General features: G+C 42.6%; 2 protein-coding genes across 8 annotated transcripts in view; one reads left to right on the top strand and one right to left on the bottom strand.

The window, feature by feature from the left end:
* Positions 1–21,535, bottom strand: part of LOC144930753 (uncharacterized) — a 59,521-nt gene that overhangs the window by 24,832 nt on the left and 13,154 nt on the right. The window contains exons 2-3 of one of the 7 annotated variants that reach the window (XR_013636094.1): positions 15,038–15,580; positions 461–14,490 (exon numbers count right to left, since the gene is read on the bottom strand). The exons of 2 other annotated variants lie outside the window; for them this stretch is intronic. The gene's annotated coding sequence lies outside the window, so the exon portion shown is untranslated. Of the gene's footprint in view, positions 1–460; positions 15,581–18,541; positions 18,954–21,535 lie in introns of those variants that run through there. 4 more of the 7 variants (XR_013636093.1, XR_013636095.1, XR_013636096.1 and 1 more) reach the window with 4 other exon arrangements.
* The window catches only part of MXI1 (MAX interactor 1, dimerization protein), a 90,170-nt gene continuing 87,316 nt past the window's right edge, over positions 18,682–21,535 (top strand). The window contains exon 1 of the mRNA XM_073354398.2: positions 18,682–18,985. Coding sequence (XP_073210499.1) covers positions 18,754–18,985 — 232 coding nt within the window. The 5' untranslated portion in view covers positions 18,682–18,753. The remainder of the gene's footprint in view (positions 18,986–21,535) is intronic.

Raw genomic sequence — 21,535 nt, 5'->3', positions numbered from 1 at the left:
AGATTTTGAGCTAGTGTAAATCAGTATCGCTATGGCAACTGAAATGGAGCTACACCAATTTACAGCAGCTGAGGATCTCTACCATAATTTTTGTTTAAAAGTTTTTCTTCCGGTGTTACAAGATTTTCCTACAACTCTCAGAAACGTCTGAGGATGTGATGTCAAAACAGTGGTGTCCCACCCTTGTCTGGAGCCACTAACTACAAAGGACTCTAGAATTAGACAGAAACTATTCTCTGCTCTGGTAGCTGTTTGTGTAAACCTTGCTTATCTCTACGATCTGGCCAGCAATGTTAAATTACACTCTGTGTAATGTATAGTTAGGCGCAGACAATTAAATACCGATGAAACTGGTATCCCAGCCAACAGGGCAGAGGAGAAGCAGTCATAATCCACTTGGCAGCTGGGGGAAACGAGCAGAAAATATTAACCTTCCTCTTATGCCTTTTCTCTAACCTCCATTTTATCTCTGTCTGTCTGTCTTGTCTTGCCGGCATTGTCTGCACAGCAAAACTTAAACCCCTACCTAGCACGACTGCCAGTAACTGATTTGGCTGAATTGCTACTGAGCATGCTAAAGATGCAAGTAGAGACAAAGAAACTGTGTTCAGCTATTGTGCTGAAGCCCAAATTCTAAGCATGGTCCTTCCTCATCCTCACTCGAAGTCTGACTGCACTCAGGACCAGTTTATGTAAACCAATGGCTGACAACACGTTTAGTGGCCCCTTAATATTACAGTCCAGACAAGTCCTCTAGCTTTCATCCTCTAGCTTTCATTGATTGGTTTCTAGCATGAAAAGCCCACTGGGCTCCTCAGTCCAGTTCTGCTACCAAGTTCTCATACAAACATCCAGCCCACTTCAGAACATCTCTCACAGAACCAACTCTGCATCTTCTGGAGAGGCCCCTACACCCAGGGTATATCCCACGAGCAGACTTCTAGCTCCCAGTCTGTGGTCACTTTATGCCAGCAAAGCGGATGCAAAGTGGCCACACCACTGGATGCTGTACCTCCATCTGTCACGTGAGGATAATATATGCCTGATCCACTGGATGCTGTGAGACTCAGTGCACTATAAAGTGTTTTGAGATCCTTGGAAGAAAAGGTGCTATAAGTCACTGAAACGTATTTTATTTATTTTTCAATAATAATGTGAGCTCTTTACTAATAACATAATATGAGCCACCACCATGTTTCAGCCACTATGGTGGCCTCTGTAGAGACATCAACCCTGCTACGAAGGTCCGGATCTATAGAACCATGGTTACACATCAATGCTATCGTACAGCAGTGAAAAGTGGGCGTGGAGGAAGGTCAAGAACACCAGACTGTTTTTGTTGTCTTCCTCAGCTGCTTCATATTAAATGGCAGGACAAGATCAGAAATGAGGATTTTTGTAGCTAAACCCACCTACCACCTCCATCAGCACTGTTCCATCAGCACTATAGATGGTTTCAGTGGCTTTCTTTGTACAGGCATATTACTAGGATAAAAGACCAACGAATTCTGAAGCATGTCTGACAAGGAATGCTGCTCCATGGCCAATGAGCATGGATTTGTTCACCAAAAGCTTTGATGACGCAATAAGATTCCCAATGATGGACATTAAATGGTCTGGCTGGATTTTCAGTTTTAAGGACCTACCTAGAGATCGACCTGCATGGCATTTGATCTGCCAGGAGGCTATGTCCCTTTGGGATTTGCCATGATGCCAGATTACTCCATAATCTGAAGTAACCAGACATGAGCAAAATCGTATCCAAACCCTGCTAAACTTTGAGGGTTCTGATTAAATGTACCTCGGATCTGAACTGTCCCTTGTTTCACCCGTCTCTACAAATAACTTCAGCTTGGGTATCATAGAATCCTAGAATATCAGGGTTGGAAGGGACCTCAGGAGGTCATCTAGTCCAACCCCCTGCTCAAAGCAGGACCAATCCCCAACTAAATCATCCAAATTAGATGGTAGATGGGGGCACATTTAAATATCACAGACCTGATCCTGCTATTACTGAAGCTTTGTTTCTTTGCTGTTCCCCAGCAGGTGCTGCTAAATACTTTATCTCCTTTGGGTTTGAAGATGCCACTTGTGTAATGAGAGGAGATCCAATTACAGGGTTATCCAATTTACCTTTCCAAAAGGTAAGTCCTGTTGAAAATGACACAGCAGGGCTGCCTGCTGCTGTGGCCAGTTCCTTGGATAAAGAAAGATCTTGGGAAGATATTTGTGTGGGGTTTGTTTTCTTCATTGTGTATTCCCACAACTTGGACCCCAGTGCTCTCTGAAACAGCAGGGAGCTAGAAATGGGTTCTGTGGCAGGGGGCAGTGTGTCCTCTCTGATCACTAATGAGCAAGGAGTTAATCTCAGCTCAGCAGCCCCTCACAACCACCACCACCTGCACCCAGTACTCAGGAGAAGGACTATATATTAGCTGCTGGGGAGACAGAAAGGAGAGGAACTGCCTAGGTCTGTGCTGAATCCACAACTAGGCCTATCTTGACATTATCCTTTAAAGTGAGTTCTGGTCCCTGTGTTTTGTTTCTGCCACCGCCGTCTACTAGCTTGCAGGGTCAAACCCAGGCCCTGGCTCAGAACATTGTGGAGAAGTGTAGACTCAGATCTGAACCACACAGCTGGCAAATGAGCAGCACACACAGAACTCTCCGCTTCAGGGCTACCACAAGAAACGCTTGTTAAATTGGAGCAGGGTTTTCCGAGGCCAGGTAGGTAAGCACGTATTCCTTTATCTTACCGACACCGTTCTGAGCCTGGAGTTAGGTCAGTTTTGGGGGCAGAGTTCAGTTCCTGTTCCATAAAGAAACAGAAGCTTCCAGACTTATGGCCTGCCAAGCACAGAGCATTTATGTATGACATGAATTAGTCTCTTCCTTGTCCTTCATAACCAGTAACTGTGGAACATCGGGCTGTGAGGTCTATGGCCAGTATATTATCAGGCTTCCCCTAATGTTAACTTCCAGACCTTGATTGTGATGGCTTATTTAGCCATATTATCATTATTATTTGAATTCCCAGAGCATCTAGAGGCCTCCGGTCAGGATCAGGGCCCCACTGTGTTGGATGACATTGAACAAATAACAGTCCCTACCCCAGACAGTTCTCAGTCTCAGAACTCACTGCTGCCGCCTTCATCTTGAAATCTCAAAGGCCTCTGTTGTCTGGAAAGACAGAGGCCATTTTGTGTTTAAAATTGGTGTGTGTTTCACTGCTTTCCCACTTGCACCTGACGTGTAATGTGCCTCACCATTTAGGTCCTTGCTAAGTTAGACCGTTTCCTGTGCTGTCCAGCTGTTGCTCGCGAAATAAGGAGGAGCTACATTTCAAAATTCACTTAAAAGCAATATCAAAAAACCCGGAAAGGCTTTGATCTTTCTAAATATTCCCTTTGTTCTGTCATTCGGCAATTCCTGTGTGCTTCAAAGGTAAGGTAACAATCCACTCTCTGTACTCTTCCCTGAACTGTGGTCATAAACTCACCCCTGAAATACAGTTTAAATAACCCAGAGCCCTACAACCTTCAAATCAAGTAATGAAGATCTTTCCACTGTTCATTTTGTTAGATTAATAAAAGGCTACAATTTTTCTCAAGACTCTCTCCTTGTGGTTCTTCCTCCCTGTGATGTAGCACTGGCTGTTCAAAGAGGTACTGTGACGTTTCCAACAGTAAATAACAAAGTCATGTTGCCGCCTCTAGCCATAGACAGCACTGCCCTGGGCCTTCCTCATGCTGCCCACTTAACGGTAACAGTGCAGCATATGAGAGACAGAGTAACACCTCTGCTTTGGCGTGGAGTCTTCTACCTTTAACAAAATAATGGTGGATTGCTCAGCCTGGAGGCACTCTGGGGAATGCTAGCTAAATCCAATGAGGAAGGAGTGTTGTCTAGTGGCAAATGCAGGGGACTGCAGATCGATGAATCTGCCACATTCCCTGTACGTGAAATTCAGTCATGGGGCAGGGGATCAGCACAAGGCCTATGTTTAAGCCCTCTTTTGAGGACCGAAGTGATGTATGAGCCTTATGGTGGCTCTCAGCACGGGGTGAACGTCTCCCCGTATGACCTTGGGCAAAACACTTTAACCCCTTTTGTGAAATCAGTGTGGGAAGTTGTTTGTGGGATCGCATACTGGAATGTGAACACTAGTAAAGAGATTGGTGATTTCCTTAATCAGGGAGGCAGTGTGGCTTAGCGGATAGGGCATTGAACTAAGCCTCAGGAGCTCTGGGTTTGGTTCCCAGCTCTGTCACTGGGTGAGCGTGGCCAAGTCCCTTTTCTACACCTCATGGTCCCCGTCTGTTACATGGGGATGTGCCTGATGTCCTTTGTAAAGTGCTTTGAGTTCAAGTGCTATAAGAGAGCATAAGCCTTCTTATCTTTCAAACGAAAGATGCCAGAGAAATGTGTGTTGTTTTATTATTATTTGATTGAAATAGAAACTTTTCATTAAATCTTGTATTTCCCATGGCTGTTCTTTCCTCTCTGAGGAAGAAAACAAGCCAAACAAAACAACCTCACCAACGTTAGATAAGAGGGGTTTAGCGGGAAATGCTGGTAGGAAATGAAGAAAATAAATACGCAACAATAATTACACTGTAAAGCTTCCAATTTGTATTTCTATATGTCATTTACATAATAACAAAGCTGAACCATTTGGTAGCTAATGACACAGGCTGATCTCAAGGTTTTGTTTTCTTGTAAGTTCCTTTCAATGGAAGCACTTTGATGTCTGTCAGCAACACATGCTCTTTTTGAGACAGTCTCCTATTTAGTTATTGATACTGTGTCCAAGGCCTGTTTTCCCCCTCCTCATGCTTAGGTATTGACAATGTGTCTAAGAACTCTCTTTCCCGCCCCTCTTCTCCTCTCTTCTCTATTTCCAAGGCCGAACTTGTGAGCCCAAAATGGTAACTGGGCCAGAAATTAAAAAACTGAGTCTAGGTCCCTTCTTTGAGCCTGATCCTGTGTGGTGGTGTTTCTGAGAGCAGAGGATTTCCCAGACCCTTGCCCCTCTGTTGGGCCCTGTGCTGCAATATTGTTTCATGGGTGAATCAGAAAACATGAATGCTGTTCCCAGCTCTGCCACTAACTGATCTGCCACGTGACAAGTAAAAATCACATGACTGCTCTGTGCCTCAGTTTCCCCATCTGTGCAATGGGGATAATGTTTGATTTGGTAAAGCACTTCAGGATCTTTACATAAAAAGTGTTCTGAGCATTAGGTGCTGTTATTATGGGCCCAAATCCTGAGGTCCTTTCTTGCTTTGTATTCAGTGCTTACTCAGACATAGCTCCCTTTGATTTGGATGGGAGTTAGTAATAATGACTGCCTTATTCAGACTATTAATTACTCGCTGTAAAGTCAACAGGGCAAGCACACATCTTAAAGAACAGTTGCACTTTAAAAGGTTTTTTTTAAATGACTAGAGGCTGATGGAAGTGTGGGGAGACAGGTTACTTCCTGCATATTTGGTGGGAATACCCACACTTAGTTCCTGCATCTCCGCAGTAACTCTCTCCCATAGGCTCCTGCAATCTTTCTTATGGGATTAGGCATTGAGGGAATTTATGCTGTTGAAGGAGACAACAGAATTCCCAGCTCAGGATGGCTGCAGTATCCCACTGAATACAGAAAGAACAACTGATGTTGAAACTTGGATGACCAAAATATGGGCTACATGAGTCATGGAAAACCTGACCAACTCAGAAGGTCTACTTGAGGGAGACAATTTCAAACTATTGTTAAAATTAAGGAAACACAAACCATGCCCCCATCATTTTACTGAAGCCTTTACCCCTTGGAAAGTCTTTTAAGTGTTATTTTTTGGTTGGTTGATTTGACGTTTGTCGTGTGTTTATTGGATTCCTACTGACTTTATAAAATCAGCTTACAAAAAAGGTGCAATGCAGAGAGATGGGTAAGCTCTTGGGGGCAGGAACTCTCTGCATGTGTACAGTGCCTAGCACAAAAGGGACTTTGAGCATGGCAGGGGGTTTGTAAGAATTACAGTACCTAAATATGAAATAATACGAATGGATAAATTAGCAGGTGAAGATGCTGTCACATTAAATGTGCTCCTGCTATAAATGCAACCCACCACCAATAAAATCCTGCCACAATTAGAAGAACAAAACACACAGGAACAGCGAGACCGTCTGGATTACTCAAACTATATGGATACAATTTGAGAGGGAAATTTGAGGGTGGTTTTTCTCTTTTGGGGTTTTATTTGTTTGGTTTGCCAGGAGTTCACATGCCCGATTTCAGATTTCTAATGACAACCAATACAACCTGATGGGCGACCCATTCTGATTTTTGTTTGATCAAGCTGGATACAGAGCAAATACAGCGCTTGCAAAGGTTCCAAATAGCATGGCCAGCATGTGCACTAAGGGATGTTTGTATACCCTGCCCAGTGCCAACACATCAATCCAGTTTTCTCCACGATGTTAACAGCAGAGCATTGCTGGAATCTTCTAAGAATATTTTCTTTTGAGATAACTGCTGCCTTTTCTTTCTATAGACTGTTTTTCTTCCCATCATCACTAACTACCTCAGAGAGAGACAAGGTCCAGTCAGCGTTGAATTAGGGATTGAAAGGATGAATGAGTCACTTAAGTCTTATATGTGGATCCTCAATTTATGAGAGGTCAATGTGAAAAGAAATAGCTTGGGCCAAATTCATCACTCATTCAGTGGAGTTACACCAAAGATTAATGTGGCCCCTTGATGCTGACTCCCTCTTTGTCCTGCGGTGAGTTATTTCATGTTTCTGCCTCAGTTTCTCCATCTGTAAATTGGGCAGAATAATAATTCCATACCTCACAAGTTATTGTGAGGATTAGTTACTTAAAGGTTGTAAATGCTTTGAAGGTGAAACATACTGAATAAGAGTGAAAGCATAGTCATTAATACAGTAATTACAAATCCTAATAGTATGCTCTACTCCCTTTTCCCCAGGGATCAGGAAGCATTGTACAAACTCTATTGTACTGTATAAAGGTCCAGGCCTCTAGCTCTTACTCATACGAGTTGTCCCTTTAAAACCACTGTGTGTGTATGTGTGTAAGGAGTGTGGTTTCAGGCCTAGTACTGTACAAAAAAATAGCTGGGTTAATCACTGTAGCAGCAGTTGACACAATGCTGCAGTCACCAGAGCTCCAAGCTCCTCCTTTACAGTCATAAAGGAATCTTGGTTTAATGGGGTTGGCACAGAGTCTCGGTCGTCATGGAACTCCAACCAGAGTCCCTGTATCAAAACACGGGGAGCAGGAGGTGATTTGATATGAAGTCAGTTGGGGTGGTCAAGTAGTCAAAATCAGAAAAGGCTCAGGAAATGATTATCCACCTCTGGGCAGTAAGCCATTCCTTCCACACTTTCCCCTAAACACACCTAATTGTGTTCCAAATGATTTACTTGTGCATTGTAAAGCCTCCAGGAATGCCTCTTTTAATAACCCCTTTGCTATTGGCTCTTCAGTCCACTTATCTGTTGCTGGTGCTCCCTGAGAATCCACTGAAACTGTTTATTTGGATCCATTGTAGCCCATGGAAGGTTAGAGTGAAGCGTGGACCAGTTACACCTTGTACCACTCAGTATCTATATTATATTATATATAGATACTATACTATATGCAAAACCTCAATACATCATGCACAGGATGGTACATAAAGCAGGAAAACTATTCTACATTGCAATAAAAATTCAAAAATCCATTGCAAGAGGTTTCAGGTATTGCTATAGTTTGGAAGAAAGTGTTACTTAAAAATTTATGAATGCCCAACCATATTTTAAGGGGGCAAATTCAGAGCTAACGCTGGCTTATCTTACTCACCCGAGCAGATCCCTTGTCTTCAGTGGGACAGCTCAGATGAGTAAGGCAACTGGACTGGCTCTAAGGTAGTGCTGGGTACAGTGTGTTTTTTTTTCTTTCTTCTCTGCCTGCTAAGGAATGAATTCTGCTCCCATTAGAATTAGTGTGAGTAGTAGGTGTAAATCTGATGGCATAATTTGGCCCTTAGATACATGGATGCCACAGTGATTGGGCTTGATATAAGAACTCAAGTACATTGTGTGCAAAATTGCTTGCTGAAAATAGTCCGGGTTCTTTCTGCACTTATAATGCCAAATGACCTTCTCTTTATCTGCCAGCCTAGACTTGTTTTTAGACAGTGGATCAATCAATGTATTCCTAAGAGTGGTGTAAAATTCACATTTCAGTGGCCAGAGAACTAGACCCTCCATTGGCCCATCCCACCAGGGACATGATCTCAGGACTTTTGATGTGTCATTCCATCTACCTAAAAAGATAGCTGATCCCATCAGAGCCACCCAGACCTGTCTGGAATATCTAGCAGCTAATCTATCCACAGAAAAGATGAACCTCTCCCCTGCTGGTGCATTACAGCATGAGGCTTCAGTTGTGCTTTCCCTTTAAGGATGGAAAGAGGCACATTGTTGTTTATCTATATTTCAGTAGTGCCTATCAACTCCAATCAAGGATCAGGGCTGAAGAGTGCAAAGCATGGCAGGACTAGTAATAAAGATAAAACTGTACCTGAGTCCAGAGAGAGTACAATCTAGGTGTCAGAACAAAAACAAGACAAATGGGGGTGGAGGGGTTAAGTGAATGAGGTGGTCATAAAAATAATTTATCATAAAAGCAGAGGTCAGTTTGCCACATGCTTTACCTGTGCCAGACAGAAGTGGGTTTTGGGGCATCACAACAGAGGTAAGTTTCAAGGAGTGATTTAAAACATACTGAGGTTGCAGCTTTACCAATACTGCAGGGGAGTTTCCCCCATGTGCAGGAGTGTTAGAGGGAGAAGTGGACAGGTGGGCAATTGAAGCTGCCCTCTCTGGCAGAGTGAAGGCAGAGATTGGTATCTCAATAAGCTAGTAGATATAGGTTGGGTGGGGGAAAATGTGGAAGGCTTTGAAAGCAGAACGAATGAGGGAACACACAGTGTGGGGTGAGGTGGTCAGTGCAAAGAGCTGGGAAGCTGAATGTAATAACAACATTTGGAATGGACCTGAGGGGAGGAAAGCAGCTGGTTCCAAGGCTAAATAAGGGATTGCAGTAGTTAAGGGGAACAGGACAAAGGCCTGAACAAGAGCCTTGGCAGTCCATACAGGCAAGGCTAAGTCTGAGAAATGTTACGCAGGACGAAGGGGCAAGACTTGGATGTGTGGGTAAAGGGCCATTTCCAAGATGACACCTGAGTAACTGGGAGGATGGTGGTGTTCTCCATGGAGAGGGAGGGATGGAGAAGGAAAGTCCTGGGGGGATGTGGATCAAAATCTCAGTGTTTGTCTCTGTTGAACTTAAGTTCCCAGCTGGCCATTCACAAAGACGTCAGCTGTATCACGATTTGAGACAACACAGTTTCAGAGTTGACATGACAACCAACATTTGTGGGCTCCTCTTCTGTTTTTTGGAGACAACCCCTGGGTCCAAGTAAGTTTTGAACTGTACACAAATCACACAAACCAAGAACAATTTAAGGTTTCATGTACAACTACAATGGGATGAAAATTCCAGTAATGTAGCCCAGCATCAAATTCATCTGTGCCACAAACAGTATTGGATGGCTGAACGTGTCAGTATGAGGAGGGGGGTACTTTGAAACTATTTCTTAGGGGCAATTATTTCTCATACACCTCGCAATTAAACAGAGGAAAGACTAATTACTCTTGCAGGACAACTCAATTCACTGCAGGTGTGCTACTAACTCAGGCTTGTATGAAACATAATGAAAGCAAACCACTCGGAGTTTCATGTCAATCACCTACCTCGGGCTAGTAGACTCGGCCAGATGCCAGGACTACTCACTCAAGTGAGGACTAATCTCATGAGTAAGGGCTGCAGGAACAGACCCCATCAACATTACAAGCAAAAAATCCAAAAGGCCCATGGGTTTAGGTGAAAAAGACCTGTCCATTCACCTCTGGGGCTGCAGTTCAAGTTCACCCAGCATTGAGAGGATAATCATTTGCATTACATTAACACTCTCCACTGTGTGCATTGTAACAATTTGGAGTATGGGGGTGATCTTTCTCTGCTCTTCAAAATGCCCAGGAATGAGTCATGATGGAGAATGAATTACCTGTCACTCACTGAAAAGAAGTTTCCTCCAGACAATGGGCTGAGGTCAGTGTTGTGGCAGAGTAGAGGACAGCTGATGGATCGTGGGGGGGAAGGCAAACTTAATTTTCCAGGGCTTTATGTGCTTGTAAGTTATTTTTGAAAGCACTGACATTCCTACGGTGAGAGAAGAATGTAAATCACATGCGCTAGAGTGAAATGCTTTTGTGGAAGTTACAGATCGTCTCGTGACATAGGACCAGACAGGGTGTAAAGTTGCGCCCACTTCTGCCCAGGCTGCATTTGCACCAGAGAGAAAAGAAAATGAAAATACTCCTATATCATTTTGAATGAGTCATTGGGAACTGTATCTGATCTAAAGCCCACTGAAATCAACAAAGACTTCATTGAGTTTTGGATCAGGCTGTCAAAACCCATTATTGCATGAAGTTCTAAAAATCCCCCAAATTCCCTTTAAATTCTTTAGTAAAACTTTGCTTTTCTTTTTTAGGTGGAATCAGAAAAAAAGCTTGCAAAAGAAGTTTCCTGATCTCACCAAGTATCCCAGGTGAAGAGACTGATTCACTTTACCCAGAAATGCCCATGAGTGACATTTTGAGCATTAAAGAAAAGAGAAAATAGAATTGATGTGAGCTTGTAGGGTCCTAAAAAAGTAAGGATACAAGAAACCACAAAGGAAAACCATGGTGTGCCAATAAAATAAAGTTTCAGGAGTATCAGGTAACAGAACAGTTGTTCTGTCATCTATAGATGAAATTCACTGCTGTGCAGAGGGCTTATACACCACTTAAGTCATATTTTGAGGGCTTAAGCAGGATTGAATTGGCCTGTGTTGGCCCTCTGTACAGTATTACTCAAGTCTTGCCTACACCGGGAATTTCAGCCACTGATGTAACTGCATGAGGGAAACCCCCAAGTGTCAATAAGGAAACCTGTGATTAGTCCTCGTGAATTTATTCCTGCCTGCTACCAGGATAAATTCCATCAGTGCAAATCCTGCCTTCCTTTGTTGACACTTGTGTGTTGGCACAAGTGGAAATGAGCCACATTAGTGGGTGGCAATCGATTGCTGGATTTGGGGCAAAGTTCCAGTGTAGATAGGGCTTAAGGTGTATGTGTTAATGAGCAACTTTCAATGGCAAATTTCCAAAGGGATCTTTAAAATCCCACAATCTTCTGCCAAATGGCTGCCTGTGCAAAATGTGGGGGTTCAGCTTTAGAGGCCAAGTTGGAAATGTATCTTTAAAGGTTTTGGAAGAAATTGAATACCTTTTAGAAGAAAAGTAAATGATAATAGTGCTGCTCTTTTATGTGTTCCTGACTAGAGGTGGAAAACATTTGGATTTTATCTGTGCTTTTTTGAAAAAAGAGAAGACAGCACTGGTGTAAACTTGTACAAACATTACCTCTCTATACCTTTTATTAACTCTAAATAAATCATAGATTTACTGTTTGTTCCTACCTTATGTTCAGCAGCCTTTCCATATTAACAAGGGAAAGAGCTGATTTAGAATGTCTTTTTTCCATAAGTAAACCACTACAGCAGGGGTAATGTTAGTAGAACAGACAGTGTCATCAAGATTTAATGTGGGCTGCGTTGCACAGACTTAAAGGGCCAGCTTGGTCCTGAGTATCTTGGAAATTCCCACTCTCTCTATGTACCACTATGACTCTAGACATCAGTTGTGGCACTGCTGATAATAATAGTCTCTAGGTTTGAATGCCTGGGGCCCATGGACAGGATGCCCTCCGTGGAAGCCCCTTGACTCTGGAATACATTTCCTCCACTGGTCTGTCAGAGCCCAAGTCTGTTGTCATTTAAGGCACAGTGTAAGTTTCATCTGCTCCTGGTCCCATTATAATCAATAGGCATTTTGCCATCAACTTCACTAGAGTCATGATTTGGCCCTCAATGTCTTGCGGGAAGGGGGGTGATTATTAAGACCCCAATCCGGCAATCCACTCTGTGCTAGTGGATCCCTGCGTCTGTATGGACCCACACTGAGATCAAATGGGACTTCATGTGTGCACAGGGGTCTCCTAAACATGCAGCAACAGGCACGTTAAGGGCCATAGTCTGGAAGTTCTATGAGCCAGAGCATCACTTGACATCCATGTTCAGTACAGGGGTAAGCACAACTGGATGTCAGCAAAAGATGATGCTAACAATGAAGGACGTGGCATGGAGGTTGAGACCCAGATCCTCAAAGGTACTGAGCGGCCTAGCTGCGATGAAATCAATGGGATTTGAGGATCCAGGCCTGAGTTCATTTAGTGTGACATTGCCAATGAACACTGTGTCTAGACAGTAAGTTTTTGTATACATACTCAGAACCTCTTGTTGGAAACAGAAACATAAAATAAATACATTGATCAATTTGGAAATGGAAAGGCAGCAGCTACAGTGTAAACAAGTCCCAGAAAATAAATTATTATCCTGGCTATTGTTCTTAGCAAACAATAACAATGCTTTCAACCTGCCGTAGAGTCAGCGGAGGTCACTTCCCTCCACTTTCTGTACTGAAGTGGTATGGGCCACATATGCAGGGTCTCCTACATGCACAGATCAGTTCTTTGGGGTAGGGAGCATCAGTGGGGTCCTGGTGTATGACTAGATGCTCTTGCAATACACATAATAATGGGAGCATGATCAGGTCATGCACTTAAAGGTCAAGGGAATTTCTGAGCCCTTTAGCAGTCACCACACGTCTGTCACAAATTGATATTGGTAAATCATCAGAGTGATGTTTATTCCAAAATAATAGTAGCAGTAATAATATTCTATCACTATATTAATACTAATTCATAGAAAAACATGGAAATAGATGTCACAGCAACCCAAACCAATTCTTTTTTTCATCTTAATATTATCATTATTGCATGGAGTGAAATGTCTGCCATTGACAGATGGTCATTGTAATTATCACTAGAAAAACAGGTTCATCCTTTCAAAAGGGCAGCAACAGACTTTTAAAGGCAGGTGAAATTTTAAAAAAGGATTAGAATGGGATTATTCCTAAGAGAGAGAGAACAGGTGCATCAAAGATCCTCTGCTGAGAGAAAATCCACAGTCATTTTTAATTACATACTTTAAAATATTCCCTTCAAAATCTGCGATTTGTGTTTCATACCAGCAATTTACACCCAAGATGGCATCAGTGAGGATCAGGAAGTTAGAACAAAGTGAATATTCCTAAATGGAATACTTTGCATGCTTGCTTTCATTCTTTGAATGAAAAATACTACCAAGGTCTGGAAGCTAAGAGTGGGGGGAGCTTTCTACTATTCCAGCTAGAAAACACGCTCATGTCTAGCCCAAGCCTTTCTATTTTTTTACAGAGTTCAGACAGCAGTGCTGCTGCCTGGCCCTCCATGAAGAAATGATTTTAAAAAATACAAATGTTTGTTCTGAATGTTAGTACCCAGTGAACAAATACCACCACATCTATCGCTGCCATTGCACTGAATAGAGCTTTATATGCAGCAATGCACGTATTTGTTGAACTGGATTAAAAACATCTGTGGTACAACTACAGATGCTGGGAAAGATCCTCAGGTGGAGTTAGGACAGTTTACCCCAGCCACTGACCTGGTCCAATATTTTTGCTCAAATTGATGGCTTTGTTTTCAGTCGCTATACATGATTATGCACTAGGATATGAAAAAACAAAATCACAGAACAGTAAAGCATGCCATTCAAAATCAATATAGGCACACAATAATCCTTGGGTTTCTGGATCTCATGGTGTTCGCTAGCAACATATTGTCCTGTACTATTAGACTTTCTAAACTGTCTAGAGTTAGAACAAAGACACTTCATGATGTTGTTTTATTTATTGTGACTCTCCCCTGGAAACTTAACACTTACCTGATATGTTCTGAAAATATTGAGCTTGGTTCTCTTTCCATTTACGCTGCTGAAATTGGGCGCAACCAATTTTAATTGATGTTCAGAGGCGTAAAACTGGCCTCGCTGAGAGGAGAGACAGGCCCTCTGATCTCAGTCTGTGATCTTCAGGAGCACGCTCCCCTCTGTTGCACAACACAGAGGGAAACAGATGGCACAAGTTGTTGCTCAAAGGGACCCGGAACTTCCAGCACAGATAAGTAATGCTGAAGCAATATGCTTTCTGAACAAGATATGTTCCAGTTAGGCAGCAGATCAAATGCTCTGTCAACACAGTATTGCCAGCTCTTGTGATCGTATTGTGGGTCTCACAATATTGGGTGTTTTTCTGAACATACCAGCTGCTGGAGTCAAGAGAAGCAAATTTCAGCTTTCATTTTAGAAAGAAAGAAGTTTCTAGCCCTCATGGCTGTGGAGAAAGACTTGAAAACAGGGTCCTTGTGAAAGCTCAGAAACTAAAAGGCAAATAAAAAGAGCCCAACATTTATTATTTTTTAAAATGTCATGATTTTTAAGTCAATCTTGTGATTTTGGGGTCCTGACTTCTGATTTTTAAATACATGGCATTAGCAATGCTGCAACACTTCATGCCTTAACAATTTTTTGCGTCTGTGTTTAGTGTTTATGTCCTCTCACTACAGTATCTTTTCCCTGGGCTTGTCTCTTTCTGCTTTCTTGCACAGTGCCCCCATGCATGTAACACACTCCTGATGTCAGTGTGCTATATGCCTACTTCTTCCTCCTCCAGATCATTCTCCCCACGTGCTCCTTCTGTGAGACTTCCCAGAATTACTCCAATGGTTCAAACATATATGTATTTTTTTTATTCTTCAGTCCTTCTATGTCAGGGTGCCCCAAAATCTTGACCATTCAGCCCCATTTTTATCAAAGCAGATGGGCTCAGGCCCCACTTCCCCATGTCCTGAGCACACAGTTTTCCTACAGGTCAGCTGTTAATGAAGCACTAGACAACTAAGGTATATCTGGCTGTAGAAGACTTACCTGCACAGGTCCCACAAGGCTGGATGAGCTTGTCTCTATGCTGAGTTTAGCCAGGTGTGGAGAGACTGAGCCAAACTGGAGCTGGAGGGTGACCAAGAAATCCCTCCCCCAGGGGAGCAGGGTTCCGTTGGGGGGCACATGCTGGGGAGGGTGGCTGAATGGGATTATAAGAACAGGCCTTTAAGGGGAGCTGCCTCATCCCCAGCTCATCCCACTATTTGGTCATTTCCCCATGCCCCCAGTCTGTTCCCCTTGAAGACCCCATCCCCACCACTGGGTTTTCTCTGCCTGAGTGGCCATCCCTGCATTCATGGCCCCTGTTGGCAAGGTCCCATGGTTACCCATCGCTACTGCCATTACTCACCCACCACACATGCTGGGTAGTATCAGCACCACAGCGATGCCTCCAATGTCCAGGCAGAGTCCCTGCAGTGGAATCCCTGCTCACTCTCTGCACCCTGGCTGGGTGTCAAGGAGAGACTGCAAGTGGAGCCAGGACAGGTGCACAGGGGGTCCAAAATCCTAAGCAGCCATTGGCACTTTCTTCTTTTCGAGGTAGTAAATACAAAGGACAAAGAAGAGTTCTGGGTCCTTGCAGACACTGCCCACAGTTTGAGAAAAACCTGCTCTATATAATGAATGTGTCTGATCCCCCATGGAGGTCTGGGCCCCTCCGACGGTGGCCTGGGGCCAGCTCGTCCCCCTGCAGAGGCCTGCCCCTCCCCCACAGGGGGGCTGCGTAGGGCCCCAGAATAGCTAGGGACAGCCCTGCCCGGGTGTCATCTTTGACTCAAACCTCTCTCTAGATCCTCACATGCAGACTGGGTCTAAATCTTACGGTTTCTTCCTGCATAGCATGAATGATAATTGGGAATAATTTAAGAGCATCCTATTAGATACCCAAAAAGGCCAAATCCCACAACTGAGGAAGAAGGCCATTCTGGTTAAAAGCTGATCAGGTTTAGAGGGGAAGTGAAGCAGCTACAAAAAATATAACAAAAGGAAGAAGGGAGAAGTTGCTAGTCATGAACATAAATCAGAAATTGCATGAAATTGATAAGGGAAGCAAAGGAACACAAGAAGAAATCTATGGCTAGCAGAGATAAGGACAATAAAAGGGAGGTTTTAAAATACATTAGGAAAAAAAACAATCCTGACAATGGTATTGGTCCACTATTAGATGGAAATGGTAGAATTATTAATAATCCAGAAAATGCAAAAGTGTTCAATAAATATTTCTGTTCTGCACTTGGGGGAAAAACAGATTATTTAGTCTCATCATATAGTGATGGTAATACTCTTTCCATTACATGAGTATCTCTGGAACATGTTAAACAGAAGCTACTAAAGTTAGACATGTTTAAATCAGAGGTCCAGATAACTTGCATCCAACAGTTTTTAAAGAGTTGGTTTAAGAGCTTTGTAGACCATTAATCTTGATTTTCAATAAGTCTTGGAGCACTGGGGAAGCTCCAGAAGACTGGATGAAAGGTAATGTTATGCCAATTTTTAAAAAGGATAAACAGGATGACTCAGCTAATTAGAGGTCTGTCAGCCTGACATTGATCTCAGGGAAGATAATGGAGCAGCTAATAAGGGACTTGATTAGTAAAGAATTAAAGGAGGGTAATTGATGCATCATTGTTTCCTTGTGGCCCCCTGTCTGTCTGTATCCACATTTTTGTCTTACACTTAGATTGGGAAAAAGAAAAGGAGGACTTGTGGCACCTTAGAGACTAACCAATTTATTTGAGCATGAGCTTTCGTGAGCTACAGAGACTGTCTTTTTGTTCTGTGTTTGTACAGCACCTAGCACAATGGGACCCAGGTCCATCCTATTGTAATACAAATAATAAATAGTAGTAACAAAGTTGGGTAAATATTATGCATAAATTTATAGAAATAAGAGATGGGCGAGATCTATGAGATCACAGATCTACTGCCTGCTGCCGTCGCACAACCTTCATTGTATATACTATTCTCTAGTACTTTGTCCACTTGTATATGGCCCTTCAATGACACTGTAGTGTTCTACGTAACCATTACTATGTAGTAATAGCAAATCTTTTAAAAACTAACTCCCTTAGTCTCTCAGCAAGGTACTTAAACATATGTCTAACTTTAAGCACATTACTTCAATGGAACTACTGGCTTGTGTAAAGTTAGGCACGTTCTTAAGTACCTTGCCTAATCAGAGCCTAAATTATCAGGGTACAGATTACGGTTAAACTGGATAGCTCTACAGCTGTCAGTAGTGCCACTGGGTGCATAAGTATTTGAATGATTCTGTCATGGGTTGAGGCTGATCTTGGCTACTGAGCACCTAAAAAGCAGGCCTTAAATTGGACACCCAAAACCAGAGGCACCCAAGATCACTAATCGCTTTGAAAACGTAGGCCAAGCTGTTCTAGTGTGCTTCTGTACAACCCTTTCCCCCAACCCTTTCCCCCACTTAACAAATGTGGTGCTCTCAATTTAGTCTCTAGGTGATGTTTGTCTACACAACCTCACATAAAACAGTGTGAGAGTATCAGAGGTATCAATGGAAGAAAGAAGGGAGCTGCCACATGCACACTGCCTATCTATTCTATACTTTGATCAATTTCACAAACAATTTTTTCAGATTGCCTCAAGATTAAAAATAGTAAAATGGAGAGGGCACACATGGAAACATTGTTCTAAAGCTAAGAATCATTTTGTTTATAACGCACACCCTAACATGCTTCACACTATTCTAACATTCTTCTCGCTATAAATTATTATCACAACATGCTTCTCACTGTAAATTATTATTAATCTTTAGTTTTATTGCAATAGCACGAAGAAGCCACTGACGGATTGGGGCCATATTGTGCTAGTCACCATACAAACACCACTAGAGTGCAGGCAGCTCTGGGATGGAAAATACACAGTTGGTATGTAGCATAGTAACAGGACACTGGAGGTGCCAGCTGAGACCAGAGTACCAGTGTGCTGAACACTGTATGAAGACATAGTAAGAGTCAGTCCCTGCCCCAAAAGACAAGACAAAGGTGGTAACCTTTAGTATCCATACAAAGAGCAGAAGCAACTGGGTGGGTCTGTTTTTTGTAGGTTTCATCAGAATGTATAAAGTGCTGTATATAGCTGGCCCAGTAGGGAAAATATTTCCTCTCTTTATTATAATTGTATGAGATGGTAGCTGAAAATCTCAGAGGTTTATATAGTGAAACTTTTTCACTGGGCAGAAAAAACAACTTTGCAGTTGAAAGGTGAACCCAGAATATGTAGGACTGAGAAAAAGCACGAGGCAGTAGTTTTTAATCTTCCATAGTCAAACTACAAGGTATTCTAAATTCACTCCATCCAACATCTTCCCCCCCCCCCCCCAAGCGTGATTAACATTGTGTAGTCTAGCCTGAATTTACAGGGCCTGATGATGTACTTACTATCTGCCCAAGCAAAATTGCTATGAACTTAAACGGCGAGTGAAGAGCAGTTCAAATTAAAATAAAATCAAGTCACTCTTTTCATTCCCCTTTATTGTTTAGAACTCAACTAGCACTAGGACCACACCGGAGTCTCAAAGTCAGGAGGTCCCTTGATTCATTCAATCTCTCTCTCTCTCTCTCTCTCTCTCTCACACACACACACACACACAAACTGCAACAAGGACAGTGGAACAAGAGAAGTCGGGGAAAGAGCTTTAAATTTTAAAGTTTGAATTTCCAAAAGCAATGGGGAAACGTGGCCGGCCGAGGAAAGAACTGAAATGCGAGGGTGATGTTTTGGATTCTTCTTTAGATCAGCAGCAAGAAATGCCAGCAGCAGCAATGTCCAGGTGCCCATTCAGTGATATTTTCAACAGTAGTGGGGACTCCATGGAAAAGATCAACACTTTCCTGCAGAATGTGCAGATCTTGCTAGAAGCAGCCAGCTACTTGGAGAAAATCGAGAAGGAGAATAAAAGTAAGTTTTGGTTTGGTTCCCTTCCCCCTTCTGTTTTTCCTTAAAGAGGAAAAGAGCAGGAATGTTTGATGACAACAGAAAATGCGTATGAAGATGTAACAAAGAGAGAAAGCTACTTGGGCTCTGACTGCCAGACGAGACTAAACTGTTAGTTTCATGACAACCAGACAGTGATATTCGGAGGGGCCGGGGGCCAGCCATTAAAAAAATGCACCAAGTTTCTTAATTTAAAATCATGTGTTTAGGCTAAAGTTAATTTGTTTGTTTGTTTTTAAGAGACCCAAGAACACTGGCCCTCAATATTTTGTGTATGTGTGTCTATATAGAGGGAGAGAGAGAGACGCATGTTTTCATCCCAACCATAGTCCAATAAATACAAAGACAAGTGTAAAATGCATCAAAAATGGACTAAACTAGGCTTTGAACGGGGGGGGGGGGAGCAGTTTGAAGCAAACTTTATGATCAAGCAGGGAACCAAATTATAAACAGTTCGAGAGCTTAATTAAATATCTTGTGCATATTTCGACTCTCCCCTAAAGCTAAGCGAACGCTTTTATTTTCCTTTTCCAGATTTTTTAAAGCAGTCTGAACCGAATAACAAATTACTGGGGGGGGGGGGGTAATTATATGTAGTAAGGGATTTCCACCGCCACCACCTTGGGTAGTGTACTCGTCAGCAAAAAATAAATAATCCAGAACGATTCATACGTTTGCAACGTCTCTGAGCACAACCAATAGACAATAACAGCAGGAAATAAATAGCCTAGCTGGTGTTTAATCTAGCCTCACAACACTGAAGGTCAGCGAAGGAAGAAAATAAATGATCAGATGCACCGTGTCAGCCTCCGCAATAAAAAACACCCCCCCCCCCAAAGTCCTAATTCAAACCTAGCTCCCTGCCGAATTAAGTTGTTGATCTGTATTTAAGGGGGGGGGATTGTTTGGCTCGAGGAAATGTTCCTTAGATAAAGTATCCCCGTCCCCCCAGAAAAAATTATCTTTGTATGTTTCAATTGCAATTATATCAGCCAAGCCTTTGTTGATCGCAGACTCTTTTATAGGGAGTGGGGGAAGTGTGTGTGTAAATAGAGAATTGTTTCCTAAAGGATGGTGTAATAGGGCTTTTTAAAAAAAGGGGCTAATACCTCGGAATCAATGGAAGCTTGATGCTGGAATCAGTCAATGGAATCAATGTTAACTAATGCCTTGGCATCAATGGAAGTAGTTCGGGGGGGGGGAAGGGGTCCACATACAAAATCAGTTTCGTCTCCCAAAACAAGGGGTCTTATACTGATCCAGGGCCGTTTCCCCAGTTTAGGGGAGTCACCAAAGTGGGGAAGAATAGTGTAGTTAACTGAGTGACACGTCCTTGTTTTTCTTTCTCTCTCCCCTACGCATGGGGACAGTCACGTAGGCAAGAAGCAAAACTAGCCAAGTAGCCAGTAGAAAAATGTGCGAGGTGGATGTCACTATAAAGGACTTGGCTAGAGCGAGGTTAATCACTTTATTGGTCACCTCATTTCATTAGCGCAGGTGGTAGTGCAAGTAACTAGAATAACTGGATCAGACCTGCCTCCCAATCTCTGAATCAGGGCAAATTGCCTGCAGTTCTCTACAACAACACACACTAAATATCCACCCAGACACTTATTTTTGACCCTGTTTTAGTTATTCCTCTTTCTTCATTTTGTTATGACTGTCAGAGAGTAATGGGAGAGGCACAGACTGAAGAAGGATCAATAGATTTGTGTAACTAGGATTCAGAAATATGGACTTGAGACACAATTGAAGCCACAGAATTCCCCTCTGATGATAGTCTTTCTCTGGTCTCTATCTCTCTCTCTGGCATGAGACCATGCAAAATATTGTTACAGCCGCTGTCTGCTGAGAGATCTGGTGCATCTCCTGAAGGGCTATAGGAATTATCTAGTATTATGCATTTGAAATATTAAATGTTAAACTGCAGCCAACAGATCCCACCTCCATCCCTAACACCTCTCTGGAGGGGGAGAAGGTATCTCTGCAGATAAAGCCTGCATTAAAGAATTAAATGTATTCTGCATGCTATGGGGAATTGGCTTGCTTAACATCCTAATATGCAGCTAACAGTTTGCAAAAAGTACTTCTTTTAAAACAGTCAGGAGCCATTCTTTTTAAAGGGAACATTATCAAATTAATATTTTTTAAAAATACACACAAAAATCCTGTCTGTATTTACAACTGCAATCAGTACATATGATTGAAGAAAACCCAAAGCAACTACCCTTTGTGTGTCAATAATGCCTCAGATGATGAAAAGAGAGTGAATTGTTTCCTTTACATTTTTTTCTGCTGCTGTTTCACTCTTTGCGCTGTCTACTTAGTTTGGACAATAAAACGAGGCTGGCCAGTTTCACTGTTTGTTCCTGATGCACTAGTCCAGTGCAGCGAATGTTTGGGGTTGCAGGACTCCCAGGGAAATGTTTACATCTACACCAAAGTCTATGATCATTGAAACATATGTGTATATTTTTTCTAAGTTGGGTGACAATATTTCTATGCAGGAGGCTT

Source organism: Lepidochelys kempii, chromosome 7 (assembly GCF_965140285.1).
Source record: "Lepidochelys kempii isolate rLepKem1 chromosome 7, rLepKem1.hap1, whole genome shotgun sequence".
In the NCBI taxonomy this organism is placed as follows: Eukaryota; Metazoa; Chordata; order Testudines; family Cheloniidae; genus Lepidochelys; species Lepidochelys kempii.
This window is presented reverse-complemented; position numbering and strand designations above follow the sequence as displayed.